Source organism: Heterodontus francisci, chromosome 34 (genome assembly GCF_036365525.1).
Source record: "Heterodontus francisci isolate sHetFra1 chromosome 34, sHetFra1.hap1, whole genome shotgun sequence".
NCBI lineage: Eukaryota > Metazoa > Chordata > Chondrichthyes > Heterodontiformes > Heterodontidae > Heterodontus > Heterodontus francisci.
Window position 1 is genome coordinate 21,956,994 of NC_090404.1, and position 22,649 is coordinate 21,979,642.

Genomic DNA, 22,649 nt, shown 5'->3' on the forward strand with positions numbered 1-22,649 from the left:
CGCTCCCTCCGCCCCGCCGCCGCTGCTTCCCGACTGCAACTGCGAACGAAACGAGACATTGTTCCGCAGTGCGCATGCTCCCAGCACTGAGTCGCACAGCACCTGCGCACTCGAGTACTGGCAGCTCTCGCCAGCGACTTCTCACCTCAATGTTCACAGGTGATTGACGGGAGCAAGAGGGGGCGGGTCTGGAGGGCTCCATTCCTCCAGCCCCTTCACCTCACCCTGTCCGACTGCGTGGAGGACCACAGCATGTCCAATCCTCCAGACCCGCCCCGGACTTGCTATAGGTGGGGAGCTGCTGTCAATCAGCCGGGCAGGCGCGTGACAGCGCGGTTCCAGCAAGTGAGAGGGAGGCGGGTTAATAAAGCCTGGGACTCGCAGGCTGCAGACACACTGAGTGTGGAGCCAGGAGACAATCTAAACAGGGAGATCATATTGAACTGCTTGGCTGCGCTGGCCGCGTGGTTAACGTGCTGGACTTGAAGTTTGTTGGGGGTTTTGTATGCAGATTCAAGCCCTTAAGCTACAAGAGCATTGTTTTAGTAACAAGTATTTCTGGAGAGACATTTAATCCATTTTACATATGGAGATTTTTTTAAACTTCATTCCTGGGATATGGGCATCACTAGCCAGACCAACATATGTTGCCCATTGAGAAGGTGATGGTGGGCCTTCCTCTTGAACCGCCGCAGTCCGTGTGGTGAAGGTGCTCCCACAATGGTGTTAGGGAAGGAGTTACAGGATTTTCACCCAGTGATGATGAAGGAACATTGAAGTTAACATCAACTTGTATTTATGTAGCACCTTTAATGTCATAAAATGTTCCAAGGCTTTTCACAGGAGTGTTTATGAAGCAATGTTTGACACTGAGCCACATAAGGAAATATTCGGGCAGATGACCAACAGTTTGGTCAAAGAGGAGTTTTAAGTTTTAAGGAGTGTCTCCTCAGGACAATGTGCAGCTGGGCGCATGCGCGGCCATCCTGGGCCAGGAAGCAGGAGGAGAGAATGTTGTGAAATTCTATCCTGAACTGACAGTGATGGCTTTTGATTTGGACTTAAATGTAGGGGGCATGATTAAGAAGTTTGCAAATGACACAAAAATTGTTGGTGTGGTAGATAATAGCAAGGAGGATAGATGTAGACTGCAGGAAGATATTAATGGACAGATCAGGCAGGCAGAAAAGTGGCAAATGGAATTCAACTCAGAGAAGTGTGAGGTGATGCATTTGGGGAGGTCAAACAAAGCAAAGGGAGAATTAATGGGAGAATACTGAGAAGTGTAGAGGAAGTGAGGGACCTTAGAGTGAATGTCCACAGATCCCTGAAGGTAGCAGAACAGGTTGATAAGGTGGCTAAGAAGGCATTTGGAATCCTTTCCTTTAATAGCCAAGGTATAGAATTTAAGAGCAGAGAGGTTATGCTGGAACTGTATAAATCATTGGTTAGGCCACAACTCGAATACTGTGTGTAGTTCTGGTCATCTCATTACAGAAAGGATGTAATTGCACTAGAGAGGGTACAGCAGAGATTTACAAGTATGTTGTCAGGACTGGAAAAATGCAGCTATGAGAAAAGATAGGATAGGCTGGGGTTGTTCTCCTCGGAACGGAGGAGGCTGAGGGGAGATTTGATTGAAATGTACAAAATTGTGGTAGAGTGGATGTGAAGGGCCTATTTACCTTAGCAGAGAGGTCAGTGACAAGGGGGCAGAGTTAAAGTGATTGGTAGAAAGATTTGAGGGGAGATAATGAAAAGTTTCTTCACCCAGAGTGTGGTGGGGGTCTGGAACTCACTGCCTGAAAGGGTAGTAGAGATAGAAACCCTTAGCTCATATAAAAGTTGTCTGGATATGCACCTCGGGTGCTGTAATCTGCAGGGCTATGGACCAAATGCTGGAAGGTGGAATGAGGCCAGGTGCCTCATTTTTGGCCAGCACAGACACAATGGGCCAAGTGGCCTCTTTCTGTATCGTAAATTTTGTATAACTCATGATTCTCTAAACTCCTTTTACAGGGGCTAAGAAGGGGAGAATGTGCAGATGGGGAAACTCAGACCAAACATCATATCAAGGTCTGACAGAGTCACTCAATTCATCAGGATCTGAATATCATCGGCCTTTGAACATGGAAGAAAAAGGTTTGTCTGTTCTGTCTCTGGGAAAAGATTTCAGGTATCAGTGTGATTAGAAAAGCACCGAGATACACAAAGCCCTGGTTAGACCACACCTGGAGTGTTGTGTTCAGGTTTGTGCACATATCTTAGGAAGGATATATTGGCTTTGGAGGGAATGCAGCGTAGATTTACCTGAATGATACTTGGACTCCAAGAGTTAAATTACAAAGAGAAATTACACAAATGAGTCATAGTCATTACACAGAAGGAGGTATTTAGCTTTTTGTTTCCATGCCAGCTCTCTGTAGAACAATCCAGTCAGTCCCATTCCCCTGCTCTATCCCCGTAATCCTGCAGGTTTATTTCCCTCAAGTGTCCATCCAATTTCCTTTTGAAATTATTGATTGTCTCCACTTCCACCTCCCTCGTAGGTAGTTCCAGGTGATTAACACTCACCTTGTCAAGAAAGTTCTTCCTCACATCCTTTAATCTGTGTCCCCTAGTCCTTCTACCATCAGATAATGGGAAGAGCTTTTCTTTGTCTACCTTGTCTAAACCTGTCATAATCATGTACACTTCTATCAGATCTCCCCTCAATCTCCTTTGCTCCAAGGAAAACAACCCCAGCTTCTCCAGCCTAACCTTGTAGCTAAATTCCCTCATCCCTGGAACCATTCTGGTAAATCTCCTCTGCACACTGTTCAGGGCCTTCACATCTTTCCTAAAGTGTGGTGACCAGAACTGGAAACAATATTCTAGTTGTGTCCTAACCAGGGCTTTTTCAGATTCAGCATAATGTCCCTTCATTTCACTCAATATCTCTAATTATGAAGTCCAGGATCCCAAATGCTTTGCCAGCTACTCTCTCAATATGTCCTGCCACATTCAGTAATCTGTGCACATGAACCCCCGGGGGTTCATTGCAAACTCTTTATAACTATCATTGAATATATATTGCCTTGCCCTGTCCCTTCTGCCAGAATGCATCACCTCTCTGTAAACCCCAGCATTAATCCACCCCTGGGCCCTGTAAACCTGAGCATTAATCCACCCCTGGGCACTATAAACCCGAGCTTTAATCCACCCCTGGGCCCGAGCATTAATCCGCCCCTGGGCCCTGTAAGCCCGAGCATTGATCTACCCCTGGGCCCTGTGAAGATACTGACAATAGGAGCAGGAGTAGGCCATTCGGCCCCTTGAGTCTGTTCCGCCATTCAATATGATCATGGCTGGTCTGACTGGCCTTAACTCCACTTTCCTGTCGGCCCCCAATAACCCTTGACTCTCTTGTAGATCAAAAATCTGTCTCACTCAGCCTTGAATATATTCAATGACCCAGCCTCCACTGCCGTCTGGGGAAGAGAATTGCAAAGATTAACAATCCTCTGAGAAGAAATTTCTCCTCATCTCCATCCGAAATGGGAGACCCCTTATTTTTAAATTTTTAAACCCCCTAGTTCTAAATTCCCCCCATGAGGGAAAACATTCTCTCAGCATCTACCCTGTGAAGCCCGCTCACAATCTTACATGTTTCAATAAGACTCTCATTCTTCTGAACTCCAATGAGTAGAGGCCCAACCTGCTCAACCCTTCCTCATAAGACAACTCTTTCTTCCCAGGAATCAGCCTGGTGAGCCTTTTCTGAACTGCTTCTAATGCAAGTATATCCTCCTTAAGTAAGTAGACCAAAACTGTACACAGTGCTCTAGGTACGGTCTCATCAATGCCCTGTACAGTGTAGCAAATGTTCCCTACTTTTATACTCCATCACCCTTGCAATAAAGGACAATGTTCCATTTGCCTTCCTACTTACCTGCTGTACCTTCACACTAACTTTATATTAATATTTGGGTGGCGCAGTGGTTAGCACTGCAGCCTCATAGCTCCAGCGACCTGGGTTCGGTTCTGTGTACTGCCTGTGTGGAGCTTGCAAGTTCTCCCTGTGACCCGTGTGGGTTTCCGCCAGGTGCTCTGGTTTCCTCCCACAGCCAAAGACTTACAGGTTGATAGGTAAATTGGCCATTCTAAATTATCCCTAGTGTAGGTAGGTAGTAGGAGAATTGTGGGGATGTGGTAGGGGACATGGGGTTAATGTAGGATTAGTATAAATGGGTAGTTGATGGTTGGCACAGACTCGGTGGGCCGAAGGGCCTGTTTCAGTGCTCTATGACTAACATTTTGTGATTCCTGTACAAGGACACCCAGATCCCTCTGTACCGCAGCATTCTACAGTCTCTCTCCATTTAAATAACATTCTGATTTTCTAATCTTCCCACCAAAGTGGACAACCTCACATTTTCCCACATTATACTCCATCTGCCATTTTTTTTCCCACTCACGTAACTATCTGTAGCTCTTTGCAGACCTCTTTGTGTTCTCCTATCTTTGTATTGTCAGCAAATTTGGCTATAATTCACTCGGTCCCTTCATCCGTGTCATTAATATTGATTGTAAATATTTGAGGCTCTAGCACTGATCCCTGTGGCACTCCACTGGTTACAGTTTGCCAACCTGAAAATGCCCCATCTATCCTGACTCTCTGTTTCCTCTTAGTCAATCCTCTAATCATGCTAATAAATTAGATTCTCTCTTGTTGGAGATGGTCATTGCCTGGCATTTGTGTGGCACAAATGTCACTTGTCACTTATCAGCCCAAGCCTGAATGTTGTCCGGGTCTTGCTGCATCTGGACACAGGCTGCTTCAGTATCTGAGGAGTCGCAAATGGTACTGAATAATGTACAATCATCAGCGAACATCCCTACATCAGACCATATGATGGAGGGAAGGTCATTGATGAAGCAGCTGAAGATAGTTGGGCTTAGGACACTACCTTGAGGAACTACTGCAGTGATGTCCTGGAGCTGAGATGATTGACCTCCAACAACCACAACCATCTTCCTTCATACTAGGTATGACTCCAACTAGCAGGGAGTTTTCCCCCCTGATTCCCATTGACTTCAGTTTTGTTCGGGCTCCTTGTTACCATACCCAGTCAAATGCTGCCTTGATGTCGAGGGCAGTCACTCTCACCTCACCTCTGGAATTCAGCTCTTTTGTCCATGTTTTGGCCCAAGGCTGTAATGAGGTCAGGAGCTGAGTGGCCCTGGTGGAACCCAAACAGAGCATCAGTGAGCAGGCTCTTGCTGAGCAAGTGCGCTTGATAGCAATGTCGACGACCCCTTCCACTTTACTGATGATTGAGAGTAGACTGATAGAGCGGTAATTGGTCGGTTTGGACGTCTTGCTTTTTGTGTACAGGACATACCTGGGCAATTTTCCACATTGCCAGGTAGATGCCAGTGTTGTAGCTGTACTGGAACAGCTTGGCTCGGGGTGTGGCTAGGTCTGGAGCACAGGTCTTTAGTACTGTTGCTGGAATGTTGTCGGGGCCCATAGCCTTTGCAGTATCCAGTGCCTTAAGTCATTTGTTGACATCACATGGAGTAAATCAGATTGACTGAAGACTGGCATCTGTGATGCTGGGGACCTCAGGAGGAGGCCGAGATGGATCACCAACTCGGCACTTCTGGCTGAAGATGGATGCAAATGCTTCAGCCTTGTCTTTTGCACTGATGTGCTGGGCTCTCCCATCATTGAGGATGGGGATATTTGTGGAACCTCCTCCTTCTGTCAGTTGTTTAATTGCCCACCACCATTCATGACTGGATGTGGCAGGACTACAGAGCTTAGATCTGATCCTTTGGCTGTGGGAGCGCTTAGCCCTGTTTATCGCATGCTGCTTCTGCTGTTTGGCATGCAAGTAGCCCTGAATTGTAGCTTCACCCAGCTGACACCTCATTTTGAGGTATGCCTGGTGCTGCTCCTGAAATACCCTCCTATATTCTTCATTGAACCAGTTTTGGTCCCCAGGCTTGATGGTAGTAGACTGAGGGATATGCTGGGCCATGAGGTTACAATTGTGGTTGAATACAATTCTGCTGCTGTTGATGGTCCACAGCACCTCATGGATGCCCAGTTTTGAATTGCTAGATGTGTTTGAAATCTATCCCTTTTAATATGGTGGGAGCGCCACACAACACAGTGGGTATTCTCAATGTGAAGACAGTACTTTGTCTCCACAAGGACTGCAGTGGTCGCTCCTACCAATACTGTCATCGACAGATCTGCGACAGGTAGATCAGTGAGGACGAGATCAAGTATATTTCTCCCTTTTTTTGGTTCCCTCACCACGTGCTGCAGATTCAGTCTAGCAGCTATGTTCCTTAGGGCTTGGCCAGCTCGGTCAGTAAAGGTGCTACCGAGCCAGTCTTGGTGATGGACGTTGAAGTCCCCGACCCAGAATACATTCTGTACCCTTGTAACTCTCAGTGCTTCTTCCAATTGGTGTTCAGCATGGAGAATCATGGCAAGTTTATGGCACAGAAAGAGGCCACTTGGCCCATCATGTCTACGTCAGCCGAGAAGCACTGATTCATCAGCTGAGAGGGGGTGGGGGAGGTGCGGTAGGTGGTAATAAGCTTGAGGTTTGTTTGCCCATGGTTCACCTGATGCCATAAGACTTCATCGGCTCTAGAGTCAGTGTTGAGGACTCCCAGGGCAACTCCCTCCTGACTGTATACCACTGTACCACCACCTCTGGTGGGTCTGTCCTGCCGGTGGGTCGAGACATAGCCAGGGATGGTGTGTTGGTGTCTGGGATATTTTTTGTAAGGTATGATTCCATGAGTGTGACTATGTCAGGCTGTTGCTTGACTAGTCTGTGGGGCAGCTCTCCCAATTTGGCTAAAAGCCCCCAGAAGTTAGTAAGGAGGACTTTGCAGGGTCAACAGGGCTGGGTTTGCCGTTATCATTTCCAGTGCCCAGTTCGATGCCGGGTGGTCCGACTGGTTTAATTCCTTTTCTTAGACTTAGTACATACATATGAACATGTGAATTAGGAGCAGAAGTAGGCCATTCAGCCCCTCGAGCCTGCTCCGCCATTCAATAAGATCATGGCTGATCTGTTTCTGTCTCGAATTCCACACTCCCATCTACCCCTGATAATCTTTGATTCCCTTGCCTAACAAGAATCTATCTACCTCCGCCTTAAAAATATTCAATGACCCCGCCTCCGCCACCTTCTGAGGCAGAGAGTTCCAAAGTTGCACAACCCTCAGAGAAAAAAATTCTCCTCATCTCTGTCCTAAAAGGGTGACCCCTAATTTTAAAACAGTGCCCCCTAGTTCTGGACTCACCCACAAGAGGAAACATCCTTTCCACATCCAACTTGTCAAGACCATTCAGGATCTTATAAACTTCAATCAAGTCTCCCCTCACTCTTCTAAACTCCAGTGAAAACAAGCCCAGTCTGTCCAACTTTTCCTCATAAGACAACCTGCTCATTCCAGGTATCAATCTAGTAAACTGTATAACTGAAGCATAACATCCTTACTTTTATTTTCAAGTCTCATAATAAAGGATAGCATTCTATTAATTTGAATTCAATTAATAAATCTATAATTAAAAAGCTAGTCTAATGATGGCCATGAAACCATTGTCGATTGTTGTAAAGCCCCATCTCGTTCACTAATGTCCTTTAGGGAAAGAAATCTGCTGTCCTTACCTGGTCTGGCCTACTTGTGACTCCAGACCCACAGCAATGTGGTTGACTCTTACATGCCCTCTGAAATGGCCTTGCAAGCCACTCAGTTGTATCTAACTGCTACGAATTCAATAAAAAAGAATGAAACCAGACGGACCACCTGGCATCGACCTAGGCACCGGAAACAACAACGGCAAACCCAGCCCTGTCGACCCTGCAAAGTCCTGCTTATTAACATCTGGAGGCTTGTGTCAAAGTTGGGAGAGCTGTCCCACAGACTAGTCAAGGAACAGCCTGACATAGGCATAGTCACAGAATCATACCTGACAGACAATGTCCCAGACACTGCCATCACTGTGCTCGGGTATGTCCTGTCCCACCGGCAGGACAGACCCAGCAGAGGTGGCAACACAGTGGTAAACAGTTGGGAGGAAGTTGCCCTGGGAGTCCTCAACATCGACTCCGGACCCCATGACGTCTCATGGCATCAGGTCAAACATGGACCAGGAAACCTCCTGCTTATTACCACCTACCGCCCTCCCTCAGCTAATGAGTCAGTACTCCTCCATGTTGAACACCACTTGGAAGAAGCACTGAGGGTGGCAAGGGCACAAAATGTACTCTGGGTGGGGGACCTCAATGCCCATCACCAGGAGTGGCTCGGTAGCACCAATACTGACCGAGCTGGCCGAGTCCTAAAGGAAGTAGCTGCGAGACTGGGTCTGCGGCAGGTGATGGGGGAAACAACACGAGGGAAAAACATACTTGACCTTGTCCTCACCAATCTGCCTGCCGCAGATACATCTGTCCATGACAGTATTGCTAGGAGTGACCACCGCACAGTCCTTGTGGAGACGAAGTCCTGCCTTCACATTGAGGATACATTTATTTGCGCCTTCAAGGGCGGGGCTTTTACCCAGCATTCTCCACGGTGGAGGATGTTCCCTATTTACACCACAGGAGACCAGTGCACAGGCCCAGTACTGAACAATGTTTGGAGCAGGCGCGGTGTGAGTGACGGCAACAGAGAGACACTTGTGAATCGCAACTGCAGCCAGGAAGTCGGGTGGGGCAGAGGGAGAGATGGAGGCAGCAGGTGGAGAGGCTTCATAAACACCTGGTGTAGGCCTCAGCATCCCCAATGAGAAGCTTCCCGTCCCGCGTTTGTACCAAGTGGGGCAGAAGCTGCGGCCCTTCTCCCGGTGACAGGCCCGGGGTTAACGGCCGGCAGCTTTCCAGGGGGCAATGTGTAGCAGGGCGCGTGCATGGCCATCTTGGGCCAGGAAGCAGGAGGAGGGAATTTTTTAAAATTCATTCATGGGATGTGAGCGTCGCTGGCTGTGCCAGCATTTATTGCCCATCCCTAATTGCCCTTGAGCTGGTGGTGGTGAGCTGCCTTCTTGAACCGCTGCAGTCCATGTGAGGTAGGTACACCCACAGTGCTGTTAGGAAGGGAGTTCCAGGATTTTGACCCAGTGACTTTGAAGGGATGGCGATATAGTTCCAAGTCAGGATGGTGTGTGACTTGGAGGGGAACTTGCAGATGGTGGTGTTCCCATGCATCTGCTGCCCTTGTCCTTCTCGGTGGTAGAGGTCACGGGTTTGGAAGGTGCTGTCTAAGGAGCCTTGGTGCATTGCTGCAGTGCATCTTGTAGATGGTACACACTGCTGCCACTGTGCGTCGGTGGTGGAGGGAGTGAATGTTAATGTTAACGTCTGACTTATATTGTTGCCCCCTTGTTCTGACTGACAAATTTAAAGACCTCTATCGGATCTCCTCCTCGTCTTCTCTTTTCCAGAGAAAGGAGCCCCAGCCTGCTCAATCTTGCTGGATAGTAACATCCTCTCTGGTGACATCTTTGTAAATCTATTCTGCACTTTCTTCAGTGCTTCAATATCCTTTTATAATATGGAGACCGGAACTGCTCACAGTCCTTCTAAGTGAGGTTCTCTATAAATTTAACATTCCCTCCCTGTATTGTATTCCTCTAGAAAAGAACATCAGCTCTTTAGAGTCATAGTCATACAGCATAGAAACTGGCCCTTTGGCCCATCGCGTCTATGCCGACCTATCTTTCTTTGCTCTCTTATCGACTTGTGTTGCTCCTTTTAGTGATTTATGTGACTCTGTTCCCAGATCTCTTTGCTCCTCTGCTCCATTTAATTTCTTACATTCTAACCAATCACTGGCCTCCTTATTCCTCCTCCCAAAATGAACTAGCTCACATTTCACTGTGTTGAATTTCATTTTCCATTTATCTGTCCAGTCTGCCAGCCTGTTTATATCTTCCTGGATGTCAGTGCAGTCAACACATTATTAGTTTGACCACCCAATTGCTGTCTTCTGCACATTGCGAAAACATCCCTCTAATTCCTGAGTCCAAATGTGGGTAAAGAACAGAGGTCTCACTGTGCTCACACCATAGCTGATGACCCAGGCACACTGATTTCTGTATAAATTATTTAATAATTTTCTTCATTGCCTGTCCGGTCCCGATCTCCATGGGATGACACAAAATCATCCATTCAGTGTTTGGAGACAAGGACTCTCCATGGGCCAGAAAGTCCCTTATCAATGACCATAGGAGCCCAGGGCACCAGCGCAGGATTGGACTGTGCTCTGAGCATGTGCAGTGCGGGTGGTGGAGATGGACTGAGATGGAGCAGGTGGCTCGGGAGGCGGGAGGAGGTTGTGGGTACGGGGAGGAACTGGAGCCATGGGTGGGCTGGGAGGCTTCATAGAGAACTTGGGGTAAGCCAGAAGCCCCGTGTTTACCTCGTGGTGACAGGCCCAGGGGTGTGGCGTCACTGGCTGACATTTTGGACAGGGCAGAGTCAGGGCGCATGTGCAGTCATCTTGGTGAGGGCACCGAGATTGGACAGGACTTCACAAAGTCTGTTCCTAACCAGATCCTAGTGCCTGGGAGATGGAGCATCCTGGACAACAGGGCTTTAAGCAGCTTCACCCACTCCCAGGCTGCCTGCAATGTTTGCAGCCTAGAGGAATCCATGGGCCATATTCAGTGTGAGAGGTTACAGCCCCTGTATAGTTACCTGAAGGGGCTGCTCCTCAACTTAGAATCATAGAAATTTACAACATGGAAGAAGGCCATTCAGCCCATTGTGTCCGTGCCGGCCGACAATGAGCCATCCAGCCTAATCTCACTTTCCAGCTCTTGGTCTGTAGCCTTGTAGGTTCGGGCACTTCACGTGCATAATCCAAGTACTTTTTAAATGTTATGAGGGTTTCTGCCTCTACCACCCTCCCAGGTAGTTAGTTCCAAATCCCACCATCCCCCTCAAATCCCCTCTAAACCTCCTACCTCTTAGTCTAAATCTATGCCCCTGGTTATGGACCCTCAACCACTCATAATTTTATATACTTCAATTAGGTTTCCCCACAGCCTCCTCCGTTCCAAAGAAAACAACCCTAGCCTATCCAATCGTTCCTCGTAACTAAAATTCTCCAGTCCAGTCAACATCCTTGTAAATCTCCTCTGTACCCTCTGTAATGTGATCACATCTTTCCTACAGTGCGGTGACCAGATCTGCGCGCAGTTCTCCAGCTGTGGCTGAACGAGTGTTTTATACATTTCCAGCATATCCTCCCTGCTCTTATATTCTGTGCCTCAGCTAATAAAGGCAAGTGTCCCGTATGACTTCTTAACCACCTTCTCTACCTGCCCAGCCACCTTCAGGGATCTGTGGACATGCTCACTAAGGTTTGTCTGTTCCTCTATACTTCTCAGTATCCTACCATTTATTGTGTATTCCCTTGCCTTGTTAGCTGTCTCTAAATGCATCACCTCACATTTCCCCAGATTGAATTCCATTTGCCACTGTTCTGCCCACCTGACCAGCCCATTGATATCTTCTTCATTATCAACCACACGGTCAATTTTTGCATCATCTGCAAACTTCTTAATCAAACCCCCTACATTCAAGTCCAAATCATTGGTATTACCACAAAAAGCAAGGGACCGAGTACTGATCCCTGCAGAACCCCACTGGAAACAGCCTCCAGTCACACAAACACCCATCAACCATTACTCTTTGTTTCCTGCTTCTGAGCCAATTTTGGCTGCAACTTGCCACTTTGCCTTGGATCCCATGGGTTTTTACTTTCGTGTCCAGTTGGCCATGTGGGACCTTATCTATAGCCTTGGTTATAGTTTAGTCCCACTCTCCTAATCTCTGGCCACTCGGTGTGGAGGGGGATCTTCTCCTGGACCTGCTCTTGGGCCTGGTTAAAACACCACCCACCCCCACTAGCCCTTTCAATGACCTCCTCCTCACAAACCCCCTCGTCCCCCCAATGCCCTCCTCTCCCTCACCTCACCCACCCCAAACCCACCCAGCTTTGTATCTGTCTTGTATATTTAAACACCCAGTTCTCACCTTCTCTCTCTCTCTCTCTCTTCCCCTTTCCCTCAGGTCGAGAAGCAATGTGTAGGTCCAGGATGTACAGGGACCATGTTGGGAGTGGAGGTGTCACTCTGGCTGCTGCCCTGTTTTCCGTGGTCTTGTCCGTGCCAGGATGGCCTTCTGAAACCAGTGGACACCTCAGGACACACAGTGTCTCGTGGACACTGGTAGCAGTGTTCTGGTTTAGTTGGGAAGGTTCCCTTTGCTTTGTTGCAATTTGTTGTTTATTTTGGCTTCTTTTAGTTTGAATGCATCACATGTTTGGGGGGAACAAGAGAGGAAAGAGTACTCCATAGGAACTAGAACTGTCTGTTCTGAATTTCTATCCTGGACTGACAGTGATGACTGTTGTAAACTCTTTTTACAGGGTATTAGAAGGGAAGGATTTACAGATGGAAAACTCAAACCAAACATCATATCAAGATCTGACTCGATTCATCAGGACCTGAATATCATTGGCTTTGAACGTGGAAGGAGAAATGTTTGTTCTGTTTCTGCGAAAAGACTGGAAAAACACCGAGACACATGCCCAAGTGAGAGTGTTCCAGTGCACTGACTGTGGAAAGAGCTTTAACCAGTTACACAGCCTGAAAAAAAATCGCACTATTCACAGCGGGGAGAAACCATACACTTGTTCTGTGTGTAGACGAGGCTTCAACTGATCATCCAACCTTGAGACACAAGGACACCGGCACCACGGAGAAACCATGAAAATGTGGGAAGGTATTCAGTTCTTCATCGAAGCTGGATATTCATCAACGCAGTCTCACTGGGGAGGGGCCGTTCAACTGCTCTGTGTGCAGGATGGTTTACACTGCTATCCAACATGCTGAGCCACTAACTTGTTCACTCTGATAAGAGATGTTTTGTATGTTTGTATGTGAGAAGAACTTTAAAAGCAGTGATGATCTACCGGCACAACAATGCACTCAGAGGGGTGAGGCTGTACACCTGCTCCATGTGTGGGATGGGATTCACTCAGTCATCCCATCTCCCGAGACACCAACTTGTTCACTCTGAAAAATGTTTTGTATGTTCTGAATGTGAGAAGAGCTTTAAAAGCAACGATGTCCGACAGATACACCAATGCACTCATACAGGGGAGAGGCCGTACACCTGCTCCGTGTGTGAGAAGGGATTCACTCAGTCATCCAACCTACTGAGACACCAGCGAGTTCACAAGTGACTGCAGGGATTGTATTCTGTTGTTAATCACATCCAGGACTGAACCATGTTTATTCTGACAGTGGAGTTTATTTCAGTTGATAAACTCCAGCCCAGTTAAAGAGTTTAATATTCTGGATTTATGTCAAATAAATCAGCTTTCTGTCAAACACACGGGGTAATTTTATTGGAGCTGCAGGCATGGGGAATATGGCGGGTGGGGTGACTTAATTCGGCAGGAGGTGAAATTTTGCTTTCCCGAAGGCGGGTTCAAATTTGGGGATGAAGTCAGCGGGTGTACCTTTTGGTGGCTCGGGACCAACAGTGTCCCGTAGTGGGTTCCTACTTTTAATATATTTGCATGTCATGAATATTCATTATCTTCGAATCAATTGGAATTAAGCTGTACCCTCCAGATGAAGTCAGCGGCGCACGGGAATCTCGTGGCACCCGGTTCACGTTTGTTTAGAGGTGGCGTCACCAGTCAGCTTTGTGCCCTTGTGACATTAGCGGTTTTCTTTCTGGGAGTCTGCGGCACAAAGAAGGGCAACAGTGGAATGGATGTTTGGCTGAAGGCTCAGAACTGGCAAGGGGGTATCAGGATTGATGAGGAGGAGGGAGGTTGGGTGCATGGCGTGGCGGAGGAGGGCTGCAAGAGAAGACAGAGGGTGGGATTTGAGTGCATGGAGGTGAGGAGGAGGGTTGCAAAAGAGGGAAGGGCATAGCGTCCTGGGTGTGGTGGTGGGGGGAGGGAGGTGTTACAGTAAGTGGAGGTGAGGTTAATGAGGGGCCTCCGTGCTGGTCACTACTGTCCACATTGGGATCCTGTGGGTTGAACTCAAGCTACTGGCTGGGGGAGAGAACGGTCACAGTCACGGGGGAGTTCACTTCGATAGGAGGGCAGGTCCAGTGTCATGTTTGGATATGGAAGGTATCGTAGGCCGGGGCACGGGATTGGGTGAAAACAGTAAGGTCGATGACAGGAGGGATGCTGAACCTTGACAAAGCTTTGGTTAGACCCCAACTAGAGGATTGCTGCCAGTTCTGGTCACCACACTTCAGGAAGAATGTGAGGGTCCAGGGGAGGGTGCAGAGGAGATTTACTAGAATGGTTCCAGCAATGGGGCATTTTAGTTACAAGTTTAGATTGGAGAAGTTGGGGTTGTTCTTGGAGCAAAGGAGATTGAGGGGAAATTTAATACAATATTATGACAAGCTTGGATCAATTAGTACGAAAGGTACAAGGACTAGGGGACACTGATTGATTGAAGGTTTTGAGCAAGAGTTGCAGTGGGAATGTGAGGAAGAACTTCTTGCACAACAAGTGGTTCTGACCTGGAACTCACTGCCAATGTGTGCGGTGGAAGTGGAAATAATCAATGATTTTGAAAGGCAGTGGATGGCCGCTTGAAGGAAATAAACTTGCATGGCTACGGGGGGAGTGGGGGAGTGGGACTGACTGGATTGCTCCCTGGAGAGCTGACATGGACTCAATGGGCCGAATGGCTTCTGTACCTTAAATGATTTTGAGACAGGATGTCCCAGCTCTCCACCCTGGGATTCTCAGTATGAACAGGGTTCAGAGTGGGGAGGACCCACTATCCATGGTTAACTAAAAAAGTTAAAGATAGCATTAAAATGAAAGGAAAAGAATATAATTATATAAAGATGGGTGGCAGGTCCGAATGTTGGACATAATATAAAAATCAGCAAAGAATGACTAAAAGTTCGCGAAGGAGCGCAGATTGCAAGTAGAGTATGGAGGTACAAGTTTGTTGACTGGCGAGTTCAGTGAAAGGCGGTGGCAGTCCTCCTTTCTCGCCCTCCCGTATTTGGTTCTTGCTTCAGTGCAGTGGAAGGAGCTGGTTGGTGAGTAACTGGTAAACTATTCTACTTATAATAAATAGTCTGTGAAGTTAAGGTATGGTAGAGCTGCGCGGCCGAGTGGAATGCACAGCCTGTGGCATGTGGGAAGTCATGGACGCACCATGTGTCCTAGACAAATGCATCTGCAGGAAGTGTCACCGGCTGCACAAGCTTGAGCTCCGGGTTTTGGGACTCGAGCAGTGGCTGGAGTCACTGTGGTACATCCACAAGGCAGAGAACTATATGGACAGCAGGTTTAGGGAGGTGTTCGCACCACAGGTTAGGAGCATGCAGGCAGAGGGGGAATGGGTGACCACCAGGTAGTCTAAGAGAAATAGGAAGGTCGTGTAGGAGTCCCCTGATATAGTACTTACTAATCGGCTTTCCGTTTTGGATACTGGTGAGAGTGATAGTTCCTCAGAGGAGTGCAGGCAGAGTCAGGTTTGTGGCACCACTGGTGGCTCAGCTGCACAGGAGGGGAGGAACAAGAGTGGAAGAGCAGTAGTGACAGGGGATTCATTAGTTAAGGGAACAGACGGGTGTTTCTGCGGCCATAGACGGGTCTCCAGGATGGTATGTTGCCTCCCTGGGTCTAGCATCAAGGATGTCACAGAGAGGCTGCAGGACATTCTTCTGGGGAAAGGTGAACAGCCAGAGGTCGTGGTCCACGTTGGCACCAATAACATAGGTAGGAAGGTGAAATGAAGTCCTGAAAGCAAATTTTAGGGGGCTAGGAAGGAGATTAAAAAGCAGGACCTCAAAAGCAGTAATCTCAGGATTACTCCCAGTTCCACGTGCAAGTGAGCATAGGAATAGGAGAATTGAGTGATTGAACATGTGGCTGGAGAACTGGTGTAGGAGGGAGGGCATCAGATTTCTGAGGCATTGGGACTCGTTCTGGGGCAGGTGGGACATGTACCAGATGGACAGGTTGCATATTAACAGGAATGGGACTAATATCCTCACAGAGATTTGCTAGTGCTGTGTGGAGGGTTAAAACTAGATTGGCAGGGGAATGGGAACCTGAGAGGAAGCTCAGATTGGAGGGAAGCAAAGCTGGTAAAATGTCTGGGGTGTGGGAACCAGGAGGAAATATCAGAGGAATACCAAGGTGCACAGAATATTAGGGGAGATAGATAGCACTAGAGTAGGGAATAGTAAGTTATTACGTGGGGTCAGAGTAAGGGAGAAAGTAATAAAGTCTAAATCAGGGTTAATGTTCATGTATGTGAATGCACAGAGTGTGGTTAATAAGACTGGTGAGGTACAGGTGCAGATTGCCATGTGGAATTATGATGTTGTGGCTATAACAGAGACCTGGCTCAAAGAAGGGCAAGACTGGGTGTTGTATATTTCTGGATACAAGGTGTTCAGGAAAAATGGGAAAGGAAAAAGAGAGGGAGGGGTGTCTGTATTGATTAAGGAGAGCATTGCAGTGTTGTAGAGAAAGGATGTCCCATCGGAGTCGAGGACAGAATCAATTTGGCTACAGCTAAGGAACATAAAAGGTGCAATTACATTGCTCGGTGTTGTCTGTAGGCCACCAGCTAGTGGGAAGGACGTGGAAGAACAAATTTGCAAGGAAATTGCAGAGAGGTGCAAAAATTAAGCATAGTTATCATGGGGGACTTTAATTATCCAAACATGGACTGAGATAGTAGTAGTGTAAAGGGCAGTGAGGGGCAAGAGTTCATAGTGTGTTCAGGAAAATTTTGCACAGCTGTATGTTGCTAGTCCAACGAGAAAGGAGGTACTGCTAGACCTGGTTCTTGGGAATGAGGTGCGGCAAATGGACCAAGTATCAGCAGGACAGCATGTAGGGGTGAGTGATCATTGTATCATAAGATTTAGGCTTACTTAGAACAATCCAGAGTAAGAATAATTAACTGGAGGAAAACCAACTTCAATGAGGTAAGAATGGAGCTGGAGCAAATAAAATGGATTCAAAAGTTGGCAGGAAAACTGGTAGCTGAACAATGGGCTACCTTCAAAGAAGAGATAGGTAGCGCACAGTCAACATATGTTCCCTCGAAGGGGAAAAGTAGGGCAAACAAATCCAGAACTCCCTGGGTGACAAAAGAGGTAGGGATTAGGATAAAGAAGAAAAAGTGTGCTTATGACAGATGCCAGGTAGAAAATATTATTGAGAACCAGGCTGAATATACAAGGTCCAGAGGGGAAGTGATGAAGCAAATAAGAGAAGCAAAGAGAGAGCATGAAAAGAGACTGGCAGTTAGCATTAAAGGGAATCCCAATGTTTTTGATAGGCATAAAAACAGAAAAAGAGTGGTGAAAGAAAGTGTGGGGCCGATAAGGGACCATTAAGGGAACTCATACATGGAGGCAGAGGCATAGCTGACGTATTAAACGAATACTTTGCATCTGTCTTTACCAAGGAAGAAGATGCAACCCAGGCAATGGTGACGGAGGAAGTAATTCGGACACTAGAAGGGTTTAAAAGTGATAAAGAGGACATATTAGCTAGGCTGTCTGTACTTAGTGGATAAAACACTGGGACAAGATGAGATGCATCCAAGGATAATGAGGGAAGTGAGGGTTGAAATCGCAGAGCTCCTGGCCATAATTTTTCAGTCTCCTTTAGACTCGGCGATGGTGCCAGAGGACTGGAGAATTGCAAATGTTACACACTTGTTCAAAAAAGGGTATAAAGATAAGCTCAGCAACTACAGGCTAGTCAGTTTAACTTTTGTTGGGGGGGAGCTTCCAGAAAGAATAATTTGGGACAAAATTAATAGTCACATGGACAAATGCAGGTTAATTAAGAAAAGCCAGCATGGATTTCCTAAGGGAAAATCATGTTTAACTACCTTGCTGGAGATTTTGAGGAGGTAACAGAAAGGGTTGATGCTGCAATGCTGTTGATGTGGTGCACATGGACTTTCAAAAGGCGTTTGATACAGTGCCACAGACTTGTGAGCAAACTTGTAGCTCATGGAATAAAAGGGAGGGTAGCAACATGGATATGATATTGGCTAAGTGCACAGATGCGAGAAGCCAAGTGGCCTCTTTCTGTGCCTTAAACTTTCTATGATTCTATGAGTGACAGGAAACAGTAGTGGTTAAGGGATTTTTTAGGCAGGAGGAAGGTTTGTAATGGAGAGACAGGAATGGCAGCTCAACGTTCCTGGTTACAGGGTTTTCAGATGCGATAGGAAGGGAGACAGGAAAGGAGGGGTGTGGCAATTTTAGCCAAGGAAACTATTACAGGTGAGAGGAGCGATGATATGTTGGAAGGTTCATCAAATGAGGCCATATGGATTGAGCTAAGGAACAAAAAAGGGGCAATCACACTGCTGGGAGTGTACTATAGACCCCCAAACAGTCAGAGGCAGATAGAAGAGCAGATATGTAGGCAAATCTCTGAGAAATGCAAAAATAATAGAGGACAGTAATAGGGGATTTTAACTACCGCAATATTAACTGGGGTAGTTTTAGTGTGAAAGGAATTGAGGGAGCAGAATTCCTGAGGTGCATTCAGGAGAACCTTTTTGCTCAGTATGTAGCAAGTCCGACAAGAGAGGGTGCGTTTTAGACTTAGTTTTAAGAAATGAAGATGGGCAGGTGAAAGGAGTGGCAGTGGGAGAGCATTTTGGTGGTAGTGATCATAATTCAGTCAGTTTTACCATAATTATGGAAAAGGACAGAGATAGAACAGGAGTTAGAGTTCTCAATTGGGGCAAGGCCAATTTTACTAAACTGAGGAGTGATTTAGCGAAAGTGGACTGGAAACAGCTCCTTGAAGGTAAATCAGTGTCAGAGCAGTGGGAGGCATTCAAAGAGGAGATTCAAGGGGTTCAGAGTAAACATGTTCCCACAAAGAAAAAGGGTGAGATGGCCAAATCTAGAGTCCCATGGATGTCAAGGAGCCTACAGGGTAAGATAAGGCAGAAAAGGAAAGCTTATGTCCAACTCTGAGAAGTCAATACTACAGAAAACCGAGAGGAGTATAGGAAGTGTAGAGGTGAAATCAAAAAGGAAACTGGGAACGCAAAGAGAGGGCATGAAAGAATATTGGCAAGCAAAATCAAGGTGAATCCAAAGATGTTTTGTCAATACGTTAAGAGTAAGAGGATAACTAAGGAGAGAGTAGGGCTCATAAAAGACCAAAAAGGTAACCCATGTTTAGGGGCAGAAAATATTGGTATGGTTCTTAATGAATACTTTGCGTCTGTCTTCACAAAAGAGGGAGATCATAAGATATTGTAGTTAAGGAGGAAGACTGTGAAGAATGTGATAAACATAGGGAAAGAGGAAGTATTAATGGGATTAGCATCCTTGAAAGTTGATAAATCACCAGGGCCAGATGAAATGTACCCCAGGCTGTTTAATAGAAGCAAGAGAGGAAATAACAGAGGGTTTGATCATTATTTTACAGTCCTCACTGGACACAGGTGTGGTATCTCTAAAAAGGGTGTGAAGGAAAGACTGAATAATTACAGGCCAGTCAGTCTAACCTCAGGACTTTTTAAGGGAAGATCTTGTTTGACCAACTTGATCAAATTTTTTTTTGAAGAGGTAACAAGGAAGATAAATTAAGGTAGTGCAGTTGATGTGGTCTGCATGGGTTTTAGCAAGGCTTTTGATGAGGTCCCACATGGCAGACTGGTTACAAAAATAAAATCCCATGGGATCCAGGGAAATACAGCAAGGTGGCTACAAAATTGGCTCAGTGTCAGGAAACATAGAACAGTACAGCACAGTACAGGCCCTTCGGCCCACGATGTTGTGCCGAACCTTTAACCTACTCTAGGAACAAACTACCTACATGCCCTTCATACTACTATCATCCATGTACCTATCCAAGAGTCGCTTAAATGTCCCTAATGTATCTGCTTCTATTACCACCGCTGGCAGTGCATTCCACGCACCCACCACTCTCTGTGTAAAGAACCTACCTCTGACATCTCCCTGAAACCTTCCTCCAATCATCTTAAAATTATGCCCCCTGGTGATAGCCCTTTCCACCCTGGGAAAAGGTCTCTGACTATCCACTCTATCTATGCCTCTCATCATCTTGTACACCTCTATCAAGTCACCTCTCATCCTTCTTCGCTCCAATGAGAAAAGCCCTAGCTCCCTCAACCTTTCTTCGTAAGACATGCCTTCCAGTCCAGGCAGCATCCTGGTAAATCTCCTCTGCACCCTCTCTAAAGCTTCCACATCCTTCCTATAATGAGGCGACCAGAACTGAACACAATATTCCAAGTGTGGTCTAACCAGGGCTTTATAGAGCTGCAGCATAACCTCGTGGCTCTTAAACTCAATCCCCCTGTTAATGAAAGCCAACACACCATACGCTTTCTTAACAACCCTATCAACTTGGGTGGCAACTTTGAGCGATCTATGGACATGGTTCCCAAGATCCCTCTGTTCCTCCACACTACCAAGAATCCTGTCTTTAAGCCTGTATTCTGCATTCAAATTCGACCTTCCAAAATGAATCACTTCACACTTTTCCAGGTTGAACTCCATCTGCCACTTCTCAGCCCAGCTCTGCATCCTGTCAATGTCCCGTTGCAACCTACAACAGCCTTCCACACTATCCACAGCTCCAGCAACCTTCGTGTCATCGGCAAACTTGCTAACCCAGCCTTCCACTTCCTCATCCAAGTCATTTATAAAAATCACAAAGAGCAGAGGTCCCAGAACAGATCCCTGCGGAACACCACTGGTCACCGAGCTCCAGGCTGAATACATTCCATCTACTACCACCCTCTGTCTTCCATGGGCCAGCCAATTCTGTATCCAGACAGCCAACTTTCCCTGTATCCCATGCCTCCTTCCTTTCTGAATGAGCCTACCATGGGGAACCTTATCAAACGCCTTGCTAAAATCCATATACACCACATCCACTGCTCTTCCTTCATCAACGTGTTTTGTCACATCTTCAAAGAATTCAATAACGCTTGTGAGGCATGACCTGCCCCTCACAAAGCCATGCTGACTGTCTCTAATCAAACTATGCTTTTCCAAATAATCATAAATCCTGTCTCTCAGAATCCTTTCCAATAATTTGCCCACTACCGACGTAAGACTGACTGGCCTATAATTCTCAGGGTTATCCCTATTCCCTTACTTGAACAAGGGAATAACATTTGCCACCCTCCAATCATCTGGTACTACTCCAGTGGACAGTGAGGACGCAAAGATCATCGCCAAAGGCGCGGCAATCTCTTCCCTCGCTTCCCGTAATATCCTTGGGTATATCCCGTCTGGCCCCGGGGACTTATCTGTCCTCATGTCTTTCAAAATTTCCAGCACATCCTCCCTCTTAACATCAACCTGTTCGAGCATATCAGCCTGTTTCACGCTGTCCTCACAAACGACCAGGTCCCTCTCACTAGTGAATACTGAAGCAAAGTATTCATTTAGGACCTCCCCTACCTCCTCCGACTCCAGGCACAAGTTCCCTCCACTATCCCCGATCGGCTATACAATGGGTAATTGTTGATGGCTGTTTTAGCGACTGAAGGGCTGTTCCCAGTGGCGTTCCACAGAGCTCAGTACGGGGTCCCTTGCTTTTTGTGGTATATATTAACGATTTGGATGTAAATGTCGGGGGCATGATCAAGAGGTTTGCTGGCGAAACAAAGACTGGCCATGTGGTTGATAGCGAGGAGGATAACTAGGCGACAGGAAGATACTGATGGTCTGGTCAGATGGGCAGAAAAGTGGCAAATGATATTCAACTTGGAGAAGTGTGAGGTGATGCATTTCGGGAGGTCAAACAAGGCAAAGGAATACATAATTAATGGGAGAATACTGAGAAGTGTAGAGGAAGTGAGGGACCTTGGAGTGAATGTCCACAGATCCCTGAAGGTAGCAGGACAGGTCAATTAGGTAGTTAAGAAGGCATATGGAATCCTTTCCTTTATTAGCTGAGGTATAGAATACAAAAGCAGGGAGGTTATGCTGGAACTGTATAACTCATTGGTTAGGCTACAACTTGAGTACTGTGTGCAGTTCTGGTCACCTCATTACAGAAAGGATGTAATTGCACTAGAGAGGGTACAGAGGAGGTTTTATGAGGATGTTGCCAGGACTGGAAAAATGCAGCTTTGAGGAAAGATTGGATAGGCTGGGGTTGTTCCCCTTGGAACAGAGAAGGCTGAGAGGAGATCTGATTGAAATGTCCAACATTTGGAGGGGCCTGGATAGTGTGGAGGTGGAGGGTCTATTCACCTTAGCAGAGAGGTCAGTGACGAGGGGGCATAGATATAAAGTGATTGGTGGAAAAATTAGAGGGGAGATGAGGAAAAACTTTTTTACCGAGAGGGTGGTGGGGATCTGGAACTCACTGCCTAAACGGGTAGTTGAGGCAGAGTCCTTCAACTCATTAAAAAGGAGTCTGGATATGCACCTCAAGCGCTGTAATCTGCAGGGCTACGGACCAAATGTTGAAACTTGGGATTAGATAGGTGGATTGTTTTTTGGCCGGTACAGACATGATGGACCACGTGGCTTCTTTCTGTGCCTTAAACTTTCTATGATTCCCAGGGATCAGTGTTTGGA

General features: G+C 46.8%; 2 protein-coding genes across 6 annotated transcripts in view; one reads left to right on the forward strand and one right to left on the reverse strand.

Annotated features, from left to right (window-relative positions):
- The window catches only part of LOC137349195 (zinc finger protein 850-like), a 45,641-nt gene that overhangs the window by 6,600 nt on the left and 16,392 nt on the right, over positions 1-22,649 (reverse strand). Inside the window, exon 1 of one of the 2 annotated variants that reach the window (XM_068014620.1) lies at positions 146-259. The exons of the other annotated variant lie outside the window; for it this stretch is intronic. The gene's annotated coding sequence lies outside the window, so the exon portion shown is untranslated. Of the gene's footprint in view, positions 1-145; positions 260-22,649 lie in introns of those variants that run through there. 2 annotated transcript variants of the gene reach the window in all.
- On the forward strand, positions 186-13,353 carry LOC137349199 (zinc finger protein 239-like). 4 transcript variants are annotated; one of them, XM_068014634.1, is made up of 3 exons: positions 186-290; positions 2,020-2,142; positions 12,454-13,353. In XM_068014634.1, the coding sequence occupies exon 3, from the start codon at positions 12,991-12,993 to the stop codon at positions 13,270-13,272; it is 282 nt and encodes a 93-aa protein (XP_067870735.1). In that variant the 5' UTR covers positions 186-290; positions 2,020-2,142; positions 12,454-12,990; the 3' UTR covers positions 13,273-13,353. The 4 variants fall into 4 exon arrangements, with proteins under 4 accessions (XP_067870735.1, XP_067870736.1, XP_067870734.1 ...); XM_068014635.1 differs by lacking the exon at positions 186-290 and adding an exon at positions 436-487; XM_068014633.1 differs by lacking the exon at positions 186-290 and adding an exon at positions 468-662.